Here is a 19963-nt window from a genome sequence, read left to right on the forward strand (position 1 = left end):
CCCCCAACTCCCCTCTGCTTAATGAGCTCAGATCCCTCATCTTTAAGATAAGACTGCAAATGGCACCTAACGCATAGGGGTCTATTCCACAAGGGCATGTACTAGGGAAGACCCCAAAAACCTGGAATTTTTTAATTAAAAGATTGTGTGTTGGGCAACCTTCTTTTGGGCTCCCTCTCGCAATGGGAGCTTTCCTGTCTTCTTAGTTAATATTACTTTTTTAAAAAAAAGATTGTGTGTTTATTCTTACATGTGTAAACCTCAGTCACCATCTAAGTACTCGCCGTTTTATGCAGTACTCCTATCGAGATGCGTTCTCCACTGCTTAAAACAGTTTGTGAACTCGTCAATGTTGATGCCTTTTAGTGCTGCTGTCGTTTTTTGTTTCACCTCTTCCACATCTGCAAAATGTTTCCCTCTGAGGACTTCTTTATCTGGGGAAACAAAAAAGGGAAGTCACTCAGGGCAAGATGGAGTGAGTAGGGAGGGTGGGGAATGGGAGGCCTGCCATTTTGTGGTCAAAAACTGGCTGAATGCTCAGTGCAGAGTGGGCAGGCTTGCTTATGAATCACTCATCATGAAATGGGCAAATGCACTGAAAGAATCTCCAAAAAAAAGCAGCCTCTCACAACACTAGCTGGTACCCTGATGCCAGTGGGTTCCTAGAACACTTACCCAGCAAGGGAAGCCTATGCTACGAGGGGCCCGCCCTCCAAATGAGAATTCCGGGTTTTGGGGGGACCCTTCACATATAAACCCTTAGCAACTAGACCCACTCACTGGTGCTCTCATACCATCATTGTTATCAGTACTATCCTATTCAACCTCTATTTTCCACGTTTTTTCCTTGGGTCCAGGTATTCTCAAGATCTTGGTTCCTTGGTGCCATCGTGTGTTTTTGACCGAAGAGTAGAAACTGGTAGATGTTGTCTAGGATGAGAAGGGAGTGGGGGGCTTGAGTATGGTACCCTCGGGCCCACTCGAGGTCAAAAAAGTAAAATGAGAGTAGGGGGTCCCGTGTTTGACTAAAGAATAAGACCCCACCCAACCACCCCCATCCTCTGCCCACTCATTCCAGTGAGTCCTGGCGTCTCCTGGACACCTCAGGGGTTTGTCCCAGATTGGAACAGGTACAGACGTCTAAACATGATTGCTCATCTCGTATTTCCCCTCAGGAACGTGTAGAGGAGAACGAACAGAGAAACCTGAAAGCACCGACCCCCTGCAACTGTGCCTTCAAAGAGAAAGAGAGGCAGGTATGGAGAGTTGCTCTGACGTTGCAGCCAGATGCAGAGTAGAGACAGTCCTGCACAGAGGGGAACAGCGTGTGGCACGCACGTGCCCGGGGACACCGCACACCTCCACTCCCTTCCCTATTTTGCCCCAGCCCCTGCCCCCACCTGCCTGCAGTGTGAACAGGTGACAAGGGACAAGCAAGCATCCAGTCTTGAGGTGAGAAAGGCAGAGGGGAAATTCTAGTGTCGTCTTGGCCAAAGGAGCCACTGTCCAAGGCGCTAAGTGATTTGGGGACTTTGAGATGAGGTCATACGAGAAAAAGGGAGGTGTGGGGAGCCCCAGGAAGCCCTGCCCCTTAAGAATGAATAAGAGGGGTGGAGAAGGGGGAAGCGCGGGTACAAAATGGAGCCAGGAATGAGGATGGAGATAACTGCTGTAAGCACGTCCTCACCGCCCCAGGGGGGCCTCAGTGGACTCCGGCTTTCCTGGCAGCCGATGAGAAACGAAAAGCCAGCTAGGTCTGCAGTTTATAGTGTCCATGAGACATGATGGACAGAAGGCCCACACACGTTCTCAGAACAAGGCCATTCGGGACTTTTCCCCGAGGAGACATTGTGAGACGTAAAGAGCCACATCCCTAGGTACAGCCTCAGTGTGGAAGTAGTGCCACGTTGGCAGAGCCGTGTCTCAGAACAACCCCAGAGACAGACGGAAGCCATCACATCTGGTGAGGCCGGGAGAGTTTAGCGAAAGCAGCTCTGCCGGGGCTGGGCTCTGCTCCTCAGTGCTCGCTGTCCACTGACTGGACTGAAGCCAGGAGTGGGCTTTGGAGCAGTGTTCAAACTGGAGTTCCCTGAAGCCCAGGGGTCCGTGGAAGGCTGTGCCCCACCCCATCTGGTTTCCACTGGAGCTCTCCTTATGTTTCGTACACCGAGTTTCTCCTAAGATTTTGCTTGGGTACAGCTTCTGCCGGGGGGCAAGAGGAATGAAGGAAGGCAAGAAGGAAGGTTGAAACCTCGACTTTGTAATGTCTGGGGATTTGGATGGTGACTGCCTTCCGAGCTTAGTTCCTCTCCACTAAGTTTGTGACAAAAACTGAGTGGCTGCAGGCTCAAGTCCCCCTGGAGGGCAACTGTCAGCTCAACACAGGCCGCCAGCCTGCACAGGCAGTGGCTTTGTAAGGACGGAAGAGACGTACGGATGCCACATCCCAAAAACAGCCCAACTCACTTCCTCCAGGAGTTTTAGAAATGCCAAGATTAAGGGAAAAAAATAAACCAGGATACCCAGTTAAATTTGAATTTCGGCTAAACAAATAGTTGTGTAGTGTATCTAAAATAAGTGTACCTCAAATAGTGCATGGGATATACTTATGCTAAAAAAAGTATCTTTGATTCTGAAATTCAAGTTTAACTAGGCAGCCTCTGTCTTGTCTGGCAACCTACCCATAGCTATTTACTGAGCTCCAGGGTGGGAGGCCCTGAGGCAGGTATCCCAAAATGGCAGGCCACAGACATGTCTCATCAGGCTCATGGGACATTTTGTTTGGGTTTGTTTTTTTTAAAGTAATGTTTCAAACTAGGACACTTCCACCAAATACTCCGGATTTCCAGCTTCTCTGGGAAACTTGGACGCTCTGGCAACACGAGGCCCACAGTCCTGCCTGCCGCCACCTCCAGGCAGGCCCCTTAGAAAGGCCCGGGCCGCTGTATTTGGTGCTTCCCCAGCTCACCCCCTTCTTTTACTTCCCTGAGCCCTGGAGGCATCAGGCTGGTGACCCTGGCAGAAGCTCAGGGCTCACTGAGAGGGTGGCCCCGGACCTCTCCCTCACTGTTGTGTCCCCCTCTCCCTCACTGTTGTGTGCCTAGGGGACACTCTTTCCTCAGGGTCAGCAGCTATAAATCAAACCCAGGGAAATGGCAGGCTTCAGATTTGGGGTGTCTTGGGTTCCATCCTGCCTGAGCCGTTGGGGTGCTGAGGTGGAAAACCACCTGCATCTGCAGCCTTTTCCGCCCACCCTGGAGCTCTGCTTCTGGCTAAAGCAGATCTGTCCTCCAGGAAGAGCACTGTTCCCTCTGATGGACTCTGGAACGTAGATCCCCAGAGACTCCACAGGGCAGTACAGCATGGCTCCCAAAAGCCATGCCCTTCTGCAGACACACATCGCCACTCCTCCTCCCTGGGAAGGCCCAGCATTCCAGAAGGGTAGCAGCAGAAAGTTGAGAAAAATCCATTTTTCTCTGATGCAAATGGCAAGGAGGAACATAAACTAAATTTTCTTAATATTCTTTCTGTGTTCAAGAGACGAGCATTTATAGAGATGGTGAAGAACAGGATGCAGAACTCCAATCCCCAGGTGAGCCAGAAAGAGAAGAGAAGCCGGGAGGGCATGAGTAGAAAGCCTGCGGGCAGGGGTCACTCTCCCGTTGCATGTTGTGCCTTAGGGTGTGCAGGGCTCAGAGCTAAGCACTCGGACACCTTATCGCGCTTAATCTTCACCGCACCCAGTGGGGAGAGGACCGTGGTTATTCCCAGTCTACAGATGCGGTGTCTGAGGCTCAGAGGCTTTCACCTGTCCAGAGCCACAGAGCCAAGCAAGAGAACTCCCCAGAGCTTGGGAAAGGGCTCATGCCAGGTCAGCGCTCCTTGCTGTCCTTCAGGTGATAAACCTGATGCGATTTGGGTGGCATTTCTCTTGAATTGCTTTAGATGCGAATCCTCTGGAATAAATATGCTTTATTAAGAGTTGAGAACCAAGGCTATGAAATCTTAAGCATGTTGAACCACTGCCATTCGCTGTGTCGCCCAGAGCTGGAAGGGGCCCAGTACCAGAAGCAGAGGCAGCCTCTCGGGAAGCTCAGCAGACACATTTCAGTTGAATACGGGAGAGGGGATACGTTCACGTTTGATGAAAGGCCACCGTTATTCTGAGACAACACAATGATCATTGGGAAAACCAAGGAAATTCCATGCAAGGGACGTTTTTGGAAATTAGAAGCCGCTTCTCCACCAATACCCTTGCCCAGAGACTGGAAGGAGAGCAGATGTGAGGAGGGTAGAGAGCATCCCCAGGCGCCCCCAGACTTGAGACCTTTGCTACCCCGCAGAGTGGGAAGGAAGGGGAGTTTTGCTACTTATTCATGCAAGCACCCGGAGAGGCTGCCGCAGGCAGGCACCGCCCTGCAGCCAGGACTTGACCGAGGACCGCCTGGGATGGAGCGTGACCGTTGATATGGGACGGACCCCAGATGTTAGAGGAATATCGTGCTTCCCTGAGATGTGAAGCCCCCGGATTTCATGGCTGGTGCTTCAGCTGCGCGCCAAAGACGGCCTTCTCTTGTTTCCCACCCTCAAGCCAGGCTTGGGGGTCTGAAGTCTAGGGTCTCCTTGGGGCAAGAGGTTTCCTCCAGGTTCCTTGCAAAGCTGGTTTGGAGGCTCCCTCCTCACCAGTGAGCCTTGAGTCCTTAGGGTGATGAGTCATCGTTCCAACACAGGAAGGTGGACATGGAAAATCCACTCTTCCAGTCTCGCCCACTCATGAAACAGTCTCCATCCCTGCAAGCTTTCAGAGCTGGAAACTCCTTTCCTTTCGAGGCCCTGTGGAGTTTTGTTTTCTGTCCTCCAAAATGCCATTCATGAATTTTTTTTTTATTGCAGCTAATAGTGTTTTATGTTTGTAGGTTGTATGCTAAGAAGAAAATCTTCCAGTTAACAAACACCTGTTGAGTACCACTGGGTAGGGGGTAGAAAAAGAGACTGTTCTGGCCTCAGTCACTCGACAGGTACTGTTCCAGAGTCTGGACTACTCAGGGGCTGTCCAGACATTGAGGGTCAACCATGCATCCTCAGTGAGGCAGTGCAAAAATTCATTCTTTTTATGTGTAAAGCACAGATATACACATCTACATAGACATGCAGACACACACACACACACACACACACACACACACACACACACACACACACTGTGCTTATCTGTAAAGGGTGGGCGAGATTAGGGGAAAATCCCTAAGAGTCTCCTTGGGTGGAGGCGGCACTGAAAAAAAGCTTGAGAAACACAGAGCTAGATCAATGAAGACACATAAAAACCCCTGCCTTCTTGGTGTAGTCTTGGGCTTTATTTTTTTTTGAGTTGGAGTCTCACTTTGTCGTCCAGGCTGGGGTGCAGTAGCACACTCACGGCCACTGCAGCCTCAACCTGCTGTGCTCAAGTGCTCCTTCCGCCTCAGCCTTCCAAGTAGCTGAAACTGCAGGCACACGCTACTACACCCAGCTAGTCTTTTGTGATTTATTGTAGAGATTTATTGTAGAGACGAGGTCTTGCCAAGTTTCCCAGGCTGGTCTCGAACCCCTGAGACTCAGGCAATCCTCTCACCTCGGCCTCCCAAAGTGCTGGGGTTACAGACTGAGCCACCGAGCCCAGCTGGGCCATTTTTAAAGAAGAAAAAGTAAATACAAGTAATGGCGAAATAATTCCTTTGTGCAGAGTGTTGTGAGGGCGAAGGCCTGTGGATGGAACTCAGGGGCACATTTCGCAGGGACCCCGCTCCAGGTCAAGCGCCCAGAGAGGCCACCCTGTGGAAGGAATGTTGAAACCCTGAGGTTGAGTGGCCAGAGCCCATGCCGACAGCTGTTTGAACAGCCACCGGGCCCGCCCTGATTGGTCTGCACCTGGGCGTCGCTGTTTTCAATGACTGGCTCCTCTCCTTCTTTCCTTCTAAGGTGAGGCTTGTGGTTCCAAACGCCAAGCGGAACCCAGAAGCCTCCCCTGCCCTTCCCACCTGCAATTATGCTTCGCATTCCCTGCCTCTCCCTCTTCCTCGGCTTGCCAGCCCAGCTGCCTTCTGCCGGACCCTCCCTCCCTCCAGAAAGAGCCAAAGCCGCATCCAAGGCGCTTCCCACCCCAGGCTCCTGGCCGCCTTGGGGGTGAGGGCCCTGGGGACCCTGGATTCTTTATTTCTAACAAGCTCCCTGGCTCCAGCTTGGGCAGCCAACTCCACACCGGGTCAGGGCACTGGCATTTGGAAGCCATCCAGAGTCAGCAATTTTATTGAAAATCAAATGAAAAGGAACAGAAAGGACGGGTTGTCCAGAGGGGGAGGCTTTTGATGGTGGCTGTCTGCTTTCTTTTTCCCCCTAGGCATTCTGACCTATGTTTACTTTGCAGGCTAGTGTAGAGATTTTAGTCTTTCTGCCCTGATAAGATCTTAAAAGGCAGAGTTTCAAAACTCGTCTAGGTCCCTGTTGACCACTAGCACAGGTCTCAGGAGATGATTCTGAAACTATCTTCAGGTAAAAAGAGCTTAAGGGATGGCCTAGCAGCCCCTTCCATTGAAGTCCTCCTAGAATCTCCTCCCAGCCCTCTGAGGAGCACAGAACGATATTCTGGTCCCTGTTTGACAGATGGGGAAACCGAGGGTCACATAGTAAGTGGCCGAGCTGAAATGACCATCCACCCAGCCCTCTGGCCCAGGTATATGTGCATACTGAAGGCTGGAGGCAAAGATCTGCAGGACATAGGACTGGCCACTTAAACGCTGTTGGAAAAAAACTTGCAATCAACCTACAAAGTGTATGGAATTGTGTGTGAGAGAGATTCTTGGTTGCAATTGACAGAAACCTACTCAGAAAAGGGGTGAAGGGAGCTTTTATAAGGATGTGAAAATGAGGCTGGGCATGGTGGTTCACACTATAAGCCCAGCACTTTGAAAAGCTGAGGTGGGAGGATTGCTTGAGTCCAAGATTTTGAGACAAGCCTGGGCAAGATAGCGAGACTTGTCTCTACAAAAAATTCCAAAAATTAGCCAGGCATGGTGGTATGCACCTGTAGTCCCAGTTACTCAGGAGGCTGAGGTGGAAGGATCACCTGAACCCAGAAGGTCAAAGCTACAGTGAGCTATGATCACGCCAGTGCACTCCAGCCTGGGTGACAGAGTGAAAACCTGACTCAAAAAATAATAATGATTATATATATAATTATTATAAGTAATTATGTGTGTGTGTGTATTAACCAAGCATGGTAGTGTTCACCTGTAGTTGCAGAACTCGAGAGGCTAAGGTGGGAGGATCACTTGAGCCCAGGAGTTTGAGACTGCAATGAGTTATGGTTGAGCCTCTGCACTCTAGCATGGGCAACAGAGTGAGATCCTGTCTCTAAAAAAAAAAGGAAGAAAAAGACACAGCATGAGGGTCTCATAAAAGTGAGAGGGAAGATTGTGAAGCTGTCAGATCCCAGGCACTGTCTCTTGCACACGCATGCACGTGTACACACATACATGTCCCCACGCGTGCCTGTGACCACTCGTCCTCTCTGTGCCTCTCAATCCCTCTGCTGATTCCTTCTCTCTCTAGTCACGTAACAGGCAAGGACAACCTCATAGTCCCCCAGTTCAAAGGATCAGCCTAGGGAGCAAGCGGCAGCTCAGAGCCCCTAATCCTAAATCCTGGGGGTGATCAGCTGGAAAGCCAGTTGTGCCAAGAGTCCAGTCAACTATGACGTGGGAGTAGGGTCATACATGTAACTGGCCATATACCCACTCCCGGGTGGTGGGACATGCTCACGGGGTTAGACAGATCCCCTGAACTATTCTGCATTTTTTTCCTTCTACGCCATCAGAGACATAAGACACATTCAATGCAGTAATAACCTTGGGAGAAACGCCATCTCAGTGAATGGCTTATCACAAGAAGCTCCTGGTTTCAAAACCATAAAATATGAAAATGTAGACTAGGAAAGCAAAATCTGTATATCGGGAAAGGTATACTCCAAAGCATTCATCAGGCCCATCTCTGGTAATAATAAATCATTGCAGCTCCTTTTGCGTGTGTGTGTGTGTGTGTGTGTGTGTGGGTGTGTGTGTGTGTGTGTGTGTGTGTATACATTGGCCAGGGTCTCACTCTGTTGCCCAGGTTGGAATACAGTGGCCCAATCACGTCTCACTGCAGCCTCAAACTCCTGGACTCAAGCGATCCTTCTGCCTCAGTCTCCCAAGTAGCTGGGACTACAGGCACGTGCCACCATGCCCGACTAATTTTTAGATTTTCTGTAGAGACAAGGTCTTGCTATGTTGCCTAGGCTGATTCAAACTCCTGAGCTGAAGTAACTCTCTTGCCTCAGCATCCCAAAATGCTGGGATTACAGGCCTGAACCATGGCACCTGGCCTATGTTTTCCTTTCTTTCTTTTTCTTTTTTTTTCTTCCTTCCTTCTTTCTTTCTTTTTCTTTCGTTCTTTACAAGAAACATTGTATTTTGTGTCCAAAAAAAGTAACAAAACCACTTGGGTGGAACATTTTGGGATCTTGCTGCAATTATAGGGTTTGTGTGTTTGTTCCTCTTGCTTGTTGAAGGTTGGATCCAGAAAAGCCACCCAAAAGATAGACCAAGACAGAGAGACGCTGAAGAAAGAAACATCCAGCAAGTCTTGCCAGAGCCTTTTGCTTTCAAAGTCTGGGGGAAGGAACTAGAGAAATGCTGTTCCACCAGGCCTTGCGTGATCCTCCGTAAGTCGGCTTGACTATTCTGTGCCTTCTGTGTCAAAATACAAGATGCATTTGTAGGACTTGAAAGAGTGTTACCCTGGCATTTTACTTTCTAGACTGGTATTTTGCACAATATTGTCTTTTGGAATGTGTGGGGACTAGGGTCCTTTTAAAAAAAAAAAAAAAACCTATAAATGTACACAGCCACAGGTAGAGAAAGAATATATGTTTGTAAGGCAGACTCCCCAGCCTGGTAGATGCGACTGGTTCCATGTTTGGGCCACAATGTCCTCAAAAGTCAGACTTCCAAAGAGCTCTAAAAGCCAAATAGTTAAGATAACCCAAGACTGCATACTGGTGCCACAGGGCAGAGTCATAACCTCAGGGCTGCTGGGGCCATGATCTAGTTTACTGTAATAAACTAGAACACCAACCCGTTTCATCACTTTCATAGTCATGACTAACATTCATGTGGCACCCCACCGTTCTCAAAACACTTCTCATGTAATCCTCCCCCAAACCCTGGGAGGTAAATAGTATTATGGTCCCCATTTTCCAGATAAGGAACCTGAGGTCCAGAGAAGTGAAATGGCCTGCCTAAAATCACTCATGTAGTAAACTCAAGAGTTGGGCCTTGAACCCAGGTTTTTAATTCTGTCTTGTACATTCTGCTACACTAGGATGGCCCAGTAGCTGCATTCCCAGAGCACAATGACACATTCGATTCTCAGTCACCAAAGAACACACACAGCCCAGGTAGACACACTTATTTTCACGGTATTTGGAGAGACCCCCGTTTTCCTTGCTCCACTCTCTACCTTCTCTCCATCCATCCAAGCTCTGGAGCCCCAGAGAGAGAGAGTGCAGCAGACACTGCTGAGTAGCAGATACAATGTCTACCTACAAAGTCACTTAGTCACTGGTTTCTTCTAGCATATAGGCTCTACAAAGTCACTGCTTAGTCACTGGTTTCTTCTAGCATATAGGGTCAAAGCTAACCATCTTGTTTTTTCTGCCTCCCTTGCAGCTAGGGCTGGCCGTGTTGTACAGATCCAGCCAATGGCATAAGTCAAAGCCTCTGGGGAGGGCTTCCCTTCTGGAATAAAAGACAAGCTTCACTAGAAGAAAGCATCCACCCCTGGTCCCTTGGCCTTGTCTTCTTTTTCACTCCTGGTGCACAGACTTGGAGCTGGAGCAGCCATCTTGGGGACCATCAGGCAGCAGCAAGAGGCCAAAGCCCACCTGTCAAGGACCATGGAGTGGAGAGACAAGAAGGCCTAGGTGGGTGCCTGGAGGCATCCCTGAGCTCTGAGCCATGACTGAACTGCCTACCTCTGTACTTCTTGTGTAAGACAAATAATCCCTATCTATTTAAGCCACTGTAGTCAGGTGTATATGTCTGTGCTGTGGAACAAACCACTCAAAACTTAGTGACTTAAAAATGACAAGTGTTTATTATCTCTTAGGATTTTGTGTGTCAAGTGAGGCAGGTTTCCAGTCTGGGCTGGCTTGACTGGGGCTAGGTGGTTAGAACAGCCTCTTTTACAAGTCTGGTCATTGGCAGGCAAGTTGAGTCAGGCAGGAGTTCCCAACTAGGAGCAATTTTGCCCCCCAGGAGACCTTTGGCAATGTCTGGACACAATTTTAGTTGTCACAGCCAGGGGTTGGGGCAGTGCTGCTTTTGTCTAGGAGAAGCCAAAGATACTGCTAATATCCTACAATACACAGAACAACTCGCTGCAACAAAGAAATCTTTGATCTAAAATGTCAATAGCACTGAGGCTGAGAAACCCAGACTAGAGGGGCCTTCCACGGGACAGCTGTCTCTGCTCAGCCCACCCACTATCACCCAGCAGGCCAGACCAGGCACATTCACATGGTGGCGGTCACCAGTTTCCAAGAGCAGCTGATGAGAACAAGCCCCAATGCACAAGCACTTTTCAAGTCTCTACCTGCCTTGTGTTTGTTAATATCCCATCAGTTAAGGCCAGAGTCCATGTGGGAGGGGCTCCACATCTTCACAGTCTGCCCACATCAGGTTTTCTGTTATTTGAAGCTGAGAATGTTTCCAACTGACGCAGAAGGAGAAAGTTACCTGGATTTCCAATGTCTTTCTGATTCCTAGTTCCTTCCAGTGTCTGCCCTTGGGTTCCACTGGGACCCTCTGTGTCACTCAAGATGCCTTGGCTAATTTAAACAGAAAAGAGAGTTTACTGAAAGGAAATGAGAAAGGTTAGAGAATCAGTGATTAAGCAAATCTGGAGAGTCAGGCTGGGACAGCCAGGAACCGGCTTTTCATCCCCATGGATGCCCTCTTCTTTCTTCAGTTGGTTTGAGTTTCTGTTATTTGCAACCAAGTTGGCATTTACTAAGATGCTCTGCTACATGATCTTCATGGGTAATTCTGAGAAGCTTCCAGCAACCTTTCCTTTAGGGGTTGTACCAAGGTCCAACAAGTTACCTGTACATCCCCAAACCTACCAAGATCTTTCCAATCCTCCAAGCAGCCAAGACAAACAACTTCCTTCTGTCTTGCCAATGGTAACCCATTCGGATTCTTGGATTCGTGACTTTGCAGATAAGGTGCCCTTCTCTTGAAACTTGGCAGCGTCACCAGTGCCTGCTGTTGTAGAAACCAGAGTCATGAAATGTCTAGGAGGAAAAAATAGCTTTGGGATCTGCATTCCAAAGCATGCTCCTGGTAAATGGAGTGGTTTCCAAATTCTAGGGACTTAGGAATGAAAGCAATACCCTGACAATGAGAGAACACGCAGACCTGGGGGGCTCACACATCTCTCTTTCACGCTGAGGCCTTCTAAAGCAGGAGTCGGGGCACCCAGGGAGGGTAGACTATTTCGGCTTATCAGCTTGGCCTCATTTCCATAGAGATGTGCTGCTTGCATTCATCTGCTCAGTGTCCCAAGTTATTTTGGGCCAATTCATGACCTTATGTGCCTGCTTTTGTTTTTCTAAACATTTCTCATTGTCCATCTGTTCCCCAGGAATCCATCGCAATGTCTCTGTCCTGTGGTGGGAAGCATTCACGGGTTCCTTGTTTTGAGTTTCTTGTCATCTTTGGCATTGTTTTCCTTCCTAAGACCCTAAAATATTGGAAACAGAAATCTTCTCTTCTGGCTAACTGTGGTCTTACCATCAGAGAGATCAGAGGTGCCCTTTGGCTGCCAAATCACTTTTATGTTAGACAACCAACTTTCGTTCACCCAGGCAACAAATACTTCATTCAGGGCCTACTATGTGCCAGGTACTGATACTACTGCACCAGACCTCATGGCCTTGACCTTGCTTCCTTTTCACACTCTGATCTACTGCTTTAACTTAAAGAGAGACAGAGTCATTCATTAACTGGGTACATCGCATGGGAGTGCTCACTGTTGACATCCACATTTCTTTTGTGACTGGGTGCAGGATGACTGCTGGGCATTCTTTAAACAGAGCTGCATGCAGCAGTGACCTCTACCAGGCATTTCTTTCAACAGTTGAAGTTTAATAGCTAATAATAGTAACGTCTTTGTTTAGTGTCCTTACTAGCCATCCAACACTGTGCCCAGCACGGTTCAGACGTTATCTCACTTAGTCCTCACAGTATCACCACTCCTGTGTTACCTGTGAAAATGATGAGTCTGGATTAAATCACTTGCCCAAGGTCACTGAGCAAGTGTCGGAGCCCAGCCTTTATACCCTTAGCTGCTTCATGTATCACTTTCCTGAGTGAAGTCCAGGAAGCTGCTGGTTGTCTGCTAATTGATGAGGACAGGCTCAGGTCATTAGTGATGCTGGAGCTGAGAAACTTTTCCTGTAAAGGGCAGATAGTAAAAGCCCTTTTGATGTAAAGGACCACTACACTTTATCGACCATCCGTCTCAACTCTGCCGTTGCAGCATGTTTTGTAAATAAACGAGCATGACAGTGTTCCAATAAAACTTTATTTAAAAATAGTGGGCCAGATTTGCTGACCCCTGTGTTAAACTGCCACCCAGACTAGATGATTGATATCTGCACGGCTGTTACTGGCCCTATGGCTACAAGAAACCAGATTATTGTCATCTTCATCATCAAGAGCATTTTGAGCTTTTACTACGTGCCACACACTGTGCTCAACACATTATATAAATTTTCTTATTTAGCCCTCTCAGGTATTCCAAGAGGAGATAGGTATCCCATGTTACAGGCAATGCAGCTAAGGCCAGAAAGGTAAAGTAGCTTGTCCAAGATCACCTCACCAGGATTTCCAAGCCCAGTTCCTAACCATTATGCCACTTGGAGTTGCTTTTTCCTATTCTCACCCTCAACAACAACACAGAAAACTCCTGTAACCAAATGTGTGGGAGTTTCCACACCCACAAGCAAGTGACCAGTTCTGCCACGGACACCCGCCGACTTCCTCCAGTTCCATTCCGACACTATCTTCCTGGAGGCAGCATCTGCTCCTATAGCCTAAACCTCCATCCCCAAGACTGCCCCTCCCTTCAGACTCCAGTCCCAAGTCCAGGCCTCCAGAACTTCTGACCCTACTGGCATCAAGTTGGGGCTCCTACAACCCCTCTTCAAGTTAGATTAACTTGCTGGAGCAGCTCACGGAGCACAGGAAAACAGGTTTAGCTTGTAATAAAGGACATTACAAAGGATATAGATAAAGAGATGCGGGGAGGGGTGCAGAGCTGCCATGTCCTCTCCGGGCAGGCCATCCTCCAGGGAGCTCCACCCGTCCTGCTTTCCAGAAACTTCTGAACCCATCCTCTTGGGCCTTTTATAGAGACACCATTAGACACACATGATCGGAGCATGGCAATCGTGTTGAATTGGGATTGAACCAAAAGGGTGTGATCTAAACCCAGGAAGTCCTGTCTGCTCAGACTCATCTTCGCCTCTCCATGGCATTCCTTCCCCCAGGGAGTGGGGCAGGACCCTCCCTGGAATGAGGATCTTACAACCCGCAATCAGATTAGAGTCCTGCTGTTGGCGGGCAAATGGAGGGCATGAGAGGGTCAGAGAGAGATTCTGTTTCCTGTAGCAAGGGGTTATGGAAGTCATGAGTCAGGAACCATGGACAAAGCCAATATATAGACATTATGAAATGCCACAACTCCACTGCACAAGCAGGAACTTTGCCAGTGGATCTGGAAGACCTGCCTTCCCTGAACCAAGCCTGAAAGAACGACACCTTCGAGACACAGTCCCCACCTCCAGGCGTCCTGATTTATTGACTCTCTTGAGAGTCACCTGCTTTCTGTGAGTTACGCCTTAGGTCAGGTGTCCCTGGCCTACACACCCTGCTGTTTCTTCCCGCTGATATGGTCTGTCTCTGCATTATCTATACACTGGCCCATCATGTGTTAATTTTACAATGTCCCTTTCAGTTTCCCAAGGGTGGCATGCAGTGTTCACCTGTACCTTCCGGCTATTCCTTCCGCCTGTCTGCTGAGCAGAGAAGTGCTTACATGACCGCTGGGTCACAGTGATGCCCAGAGACCAGCAGGTCACCTGGCCCCAACTCCTATCTGATGCCACTGACGCTATCCTCAGAAATGATAGGGGACAGACACTTGAGAGGCTTGTTTTTTAAGGGCTCCTGTTAACTTTTGTGTTGAGTCATGTGGGTGCACAGCGGTGTCACTTTAGCAGTTTCTCTTTCTTGGCAGTGACCTTGAGACCTAAAAATGGGCCACTCTGGAGGGGACACTGAGAAAAACGCCCAGTCTGTCTCCAGCCCTCAGGCAGGGCAGGTCCCCTTGCATTCACTCAACAAACATTTCTCCAGCACTCGACCCAGGTCAGCTACTCTGCTGGGCACTGATGTGAAGTTGAACCAGATAGGTCCCTCCCCCCGCTCCAGGTTATGCTGGGGAGGACAGCTATTTTATTAACACTTCATTATGGATAATAACTGCTGGGTCCTGACCAAGGGGGATTTAGCTGGAAGAACTGTAGCGTCTCTCGGTCAGTCTCCCAGTGTGGGGTCCAATAAATCTTACACACTTTCAGCCCCCCCACCTTCCCGTCCCCCTGCCTGCCCACAACCAGGAGAAATCCAGGACCAGTGCCCAGTGCCCTGCACACTTAATAAACATGCCCTGATTGCCTGGATGTCTCAGAACACTGCTTTCACAGAGTAGCTGGTGAAGCATAAACAATCTAAACCGCCAGCCTAGGCAATACAACAAAACCTACAAAAAATAGTAATGGGGCAGTAACCGAGTCAGGATGCTGCAGGGTCTACTGGCTCTTCGTCAGGTTGCCCAGAGGACCATAAGCACTGCTTCACACAGGCATTTTGAAAATAAAGTTCCAGAGAAACAAAAGCCATTTCAGGAGGATAATGGTATTGCGGTGCATCTAAAGGGTGAGGAGTCTGATGCCCTTCTGTATAGAGCCACCATGATTCTTTCAGATGGGGGAACAGCATATGCATATATGTTTCCCAAGAAGCAGGACAGATTTTAGTCACCCCAGCAGTGGCTTGGATCGGTTTCTTTCAGCTCTCTATGGACCAGTAACCTGACAAGTAGCTCTTCTTTGGGGGTCAATATTTATTGACTTGTACTAACTGCCTCCAATAAAGCAGTCTTTACAATAATAATAATAATAAGCTAAGCATGGTGGCATGTGCCTGTGGTCTCAGCTACTTGGGAGGCTGAGGCGGGAGGATTGCCTAAGCCCAGTGAGCCATCATGCCACTGTACTCCAGCCTGGACGACAGAATGAGACTCCAACTCAAAAAATCCCCAAAACAAAAACAGAACATCTAAATCAGCTGCCCATTTCATTACCATCTTTGGAAAGGGTCCAGGTGGGCACCACAGAAGAAGCATCACCAGGTTTTAAGGCACCCCCCTCACCCCACCCCCACTCTTGGGGAGTTGAAAACAGGACTGATTCAGGCCTATCAGGGTGTTAAACTGGGATGCTGACCTAACTGCCTGTGACTTAAACGCAGACAGCATGCCCAGTTGGGCATCTGTAACTGATTTGAAAGACCTTCTTGGTTTCAAGTCGATTTGCAGTAGCAAGATAACCCATAAAAAGAGAGCCCCACAGATAAATGGGTTTCTAATGACCTGCAAACGGGTCCACCTGCCGCTGCCAACCTGTCATCACCCATTCCCTCCTGACTCTTCTTCCTCCTCCCCAGCAGTCCCACCCATATCCGCCTGACATCAGCTGCTCCCCTATCACGTGCCTTCCACGGCTTCCAGATCCTGGAAGAAACTAGAAAGCCTCTGAGGCCCACCGGGCGGTGACCCCATCCTGCTCTCACTCCAATTGGCCCAAACGAGGATCTGTGCTGCCCCTGAACCTTGACCTCTGTGTATCTTGCTCCATCCATCAAGGGTTTCCTGATGACTGTGGAGTGTTTGCCATCATTTATCAGTAAGTGAGTAATTGTGAAGAGCCAAGGGCGCGCTGCATTTTATGCGCCAGCCTTATCTCTGCTGCCTCCGTCCTTCCTTCTTCTTGCCCCAGCATCTGGGGCTGGAGGGACCACCTGGTTCTGTCAGGCCCTGGAATGTTCCCAACATTCATGCATCTCCTCCTCACCCAAGAGCTCTTCCTAGTCCTTCTCCTTGCCTCTCCCCCACCTTCTTGAAAATCCTGTTGTTTTTCTTCATATCCCTTCACCCCTCCCAGAAAGACAGTTACACAAGGAGATGTGGGAGGAGGAGAAGAAACATAAGTAATGATGACTCAGTCTCCCTTGCCACTGGAATATTGTCAGAACTGGCTCTTGCTCATCCCTGCCTCTGTAAAAATCCTTTTGCCGAGAGTGTGATTTTTCCTGAAGATCATTCTTTCCACATGACCAAATGCTGTCATGTGTCACCAGTCCAGATCATTTCTTTCTGCAGCAATCTACGCTTGGGGCACAGAACTCAGGATCATTCAAAAGTGGTTTCTGGCCAGGTACGGTGGCTCACACCTGTAATCCCAGCACTTCGGGAGGTGGAGGCGAGAGAATTGCCTGAGTCAGGGGTTCGAGACCAGCCTGGGCAACTTGATGAGATCTTGTCTCTACAATTAATCAAAAACTTGGCTGGGTATGGTGACATGTGCCTGTGGTTCCAGCTACTTAGAAGGCTGAGGTGGAAGGATCGCCTGAGCCCAGCAGGTCGAGGCTGCCGATAACTGTAAGCATGCCACTGCACTCCAGCTTGGGCGACAGAATGAGACACCGATTCAAAAAAAAAAAAAGTTATTTCCCCTCATCAAAAGGCGACTAACGTTTCCTGGAAGTTTCACCTCCAGTCAGGGCTCCTCAGTTTTCTCTGCTTTTCTTGCCTTTCACTACTTTGATTCCTGGAAAAGTACTCTTCCTGAAGTCCAATGGCCTTAGGAGAAAAACAAAGTTCAAATAAAATACAGCCCCTAGCGTGTATCTCTGACTTTGAAACAGATCAACAGTCCTCAGAGCACTGGGCAGCTTGAGATGTCGCCTTGTCACAGAACCTCAGCATTCTGCACACCCCAAAAATCTATGAGAAAAATCAACCCAAGAGGCATTTAAAGGGTTCAGCCATCGGCACCATTTCCTGAGCTCTGCCTGCGTTGAACAGCTTCAAGGCTGCTGATACAGTGGCCCTTGTACAAGATGCCATTGGTAATGAGCAGGAATTCCCCAACCTGTGTCCTGGACCCCCCTCCCCCCACAGGTTGTGTCCACCCAGCTGAATGGGTAACTGACCGGGGAGTCTAGTACGCATAGTCAATCCACAGAATTCAAACCAAAACCCCGGGTTTTCCACATCTATGTAAAGTTATTTTTCAAGAAGGCAAACCCGCACATTATCTCCTCACAGTTAAGTTTGCTCCCACGTCAAGCAGATGCAAAACATTTCGTAAGAAAGGCAGCCCTGTTTTATGCATAACCACTAGGAATCATACATTGGGGTAAATGAAGGCTTAAGCAGAGTTTTGAAAGCAATTAGCTGCTTTGTGTGGAAGACTGAGAATTTGGCAAACTTAAGCATCCCCACAGACACATCATGTGCAGATAGCATCTTAAACCTTGTTTCTATCCACACCCTGTCCCTTGTCCTTCACGTTCCTTAAACAACCAACTATTTTGCTTCTCTTGGGTCCTTCAAGGCCACGTATGGGAGATATGGAAACTTGTCTTTTACAAGTAGCTGGGCCAAATGGCCCAAGACTAACAGAAACTTAATTCTGAGCTTAAAAAAAAAACAAAATCAGCTGGGCTCGGTGGCTCAGCCTGTAATCCCGTGCCTTTGGGAGGCTGAATGGATTGCCTGAACCCACAGGTTTGAGACCTGCCTGGGCAGTGAGACCTCATCTCTACAATAAATCAAAAAATCAGCCAGGCGTGGTAGTGCATGCCTGTAATTCCGGCTACTTGGAAGGCTGAGGCGGAAGGATCACCGGAGCCCAGCAGGTCGAGGCTGCGGTGGCCGGGAGCGGCCACTGCACTCCAGTCTGGGCGACAGAGTGAGACTCCAACTCAAAAAAAAGAACCAAAAAATAAAATCGCTGGGCGTGGTGGCTCACACCTATAATCCCAGCACTTTGGGAGGCAGAAGTGAAAGGATTGCCTGAGCCCAGGGGTTCCAGACCAGCCTTGGGCAACTTGGTGAGAACTCTTCTCTACAACAAATCAAAAAATTAGCTGGGCGTGGTGGCTCATGCCTTTCGTTCCAGCTACTTGGAAGGCTGAGGCAGGCGGAAGGATCACCTGAGCTCAGCAGGTTGAGGCTGCGGTGGCCGTGAGCATGCCACTGTCCTCCAGCCAGGGTGACAGAGTGAGACCCCAACACATACAAACACACACAAAAATCATTTAAGATGAGCATCTGTTTTTTTAGTTGGAGTCTCACTCTGTCACCCACAATCATGCCTCACTGCAGCTGCCACTCTCTGGGCTCAGGTAATCCTTCCACCTCAGCCTCCTGAGTAGCTGGAACTACAGGTCCGTGACACCATACCTGACTAATATTTTTTAGTAATGATGTCTGACTAACATTTTTTAGTAATGCTGTCTAGGCTGGTCTCAAACTCCTGGGCCCAAGCAATCTTCCTGCCTCAGCCTCCCAAAATGCTGGGATTACAGGTTTACTGCGCAAACCACCACACCTGGCCTAGCTGAGTATCTTTATTGCACTCAGAAACAATCTCACAAACAAGTAAATGAAAATGTCCCATCTTCTGAATGCTGAAGGCTTTTTCTCTCCATTTCATTCTTTCTAAAACATCTTTTAAATTAATTCAGCAAAGTTCATAAACACAACAAATTGACAAACACCAACTGAGTGTCCATTCTGTGCAAGTTATTCTGCAACAGTTTGCTGGCTTTCCTATCTCCGATGCGGCCTCCAGAGCACAGGTTTGTGAGCCCTGCCTCTATCTTTTCTCTGAGCCTTGGTGGGTGGAAGTGGTTTCTGCACAGGGGTCTTGAGCATTGTCCTAACATTTTAGAGGACACATGCAGAGCATGGTCCTTCACCTAGATCAGTGACTCTCAAATGCCATTGAGCAGAACTCCCTGAATGCGTGTCAAAATGCAGGGGAGCCTGGGCATCTGCAAGTCTTACCAGGGCCCCAGTGGTTCTGTTGCTGGATGTCCACAGCTCTGCAGTTTTCAGGTGACCTCAGAGATGCATTTTCTCTTGAACTCTTCCCCAGCCCCTTCCCGTGAGCCTTTGACTCTTCAAATGACAGCTCTCTCTGGGGTCCCCATCCAAAGAACGACATCAAGGTCTCCCTGTCAATTCCCCTAAGTCACAGGCGACAACCCTGGCCCAGTGCCCATTCTGCCAAGTCATCCATGTGACGGTGCTGGGCCCCGGGGGACAGAACCGGCCCCTTGCTCTTTCCTTCTCCCACGTCTTCGGGGATCCTTTCCAGGGTGAATTCCAGTCCCATCTCCCTCGCTGCTACTGGTCGGCCCTTTTCCAAAAGATGCCAGCGACTCCAGCCACGGTTCCATCCAACCGGGGTCGCTGCTGGCCAACTCCTCCTCCTCCACCCCTGCAGCCCGCACCGAGAGCGCCAGTGTGTAACGTCCAGCCGTCTCCATGGCAACCGACAGGGTGTCACAGACACAGGATTATGACTTCACGGCGTGGGGATTCCGGAGAAGGGGGTGGGGCGGCGCCCCCAAGCCCCTGCCCCACACCCAAACTGCAGGGCAGAACCCCTCTCTGCCCTTCCCGGCCCCCGCCCCCCGCCAAATCTCTCCTGCTCGGCTGCCACACGGGGGACGAAGTGGGGGGGTGGCTT

The 19963-nt window shown here is 49.3% G+C and overlaps 1 protein-coding gene across 1 annotated transcript in view; it reads left to right on the forward strand.

Annotated features, from left to right (window-relative positions):
• The window catches only part of LOC103271169 (forkhead-associated domain-containing protein 1), a gene marked incomplete at its 5' end in the record, with an annotated part of 47478 nt that extends 38777 nt beyond the window's left edge, over nt 1-8701 (forward strand). The window contains one exon of the mRNA XM_021717870.1: nt 8585-8701. Within this exon, the coding sequence (XP_021573545.1) occupies nt 8585-8701 (117 nt within the window). The remainder of the gene's footprint in view (nt 1-8584) is intronic.
• Between the last annotated feature and the right edge of the window lie 11262 nt (nt 8702-19963).

Source organism: Carlito syrichta, unplaced genomic scaffold (assembly GCF_000164805.1).
Source record: "Carlito syrichta isolate Samal-C Ts95f unplaced genomic scaffold, Tarsius_syrichta-2.0.1 Scaffold311355, whole genome shotgun sequence".
Lineage (NCBI taxonomy): Eukaryota > Metazoa > Chordata > Mammalia > Primates > Tarsiidae > Carlito > Carlito syrichta.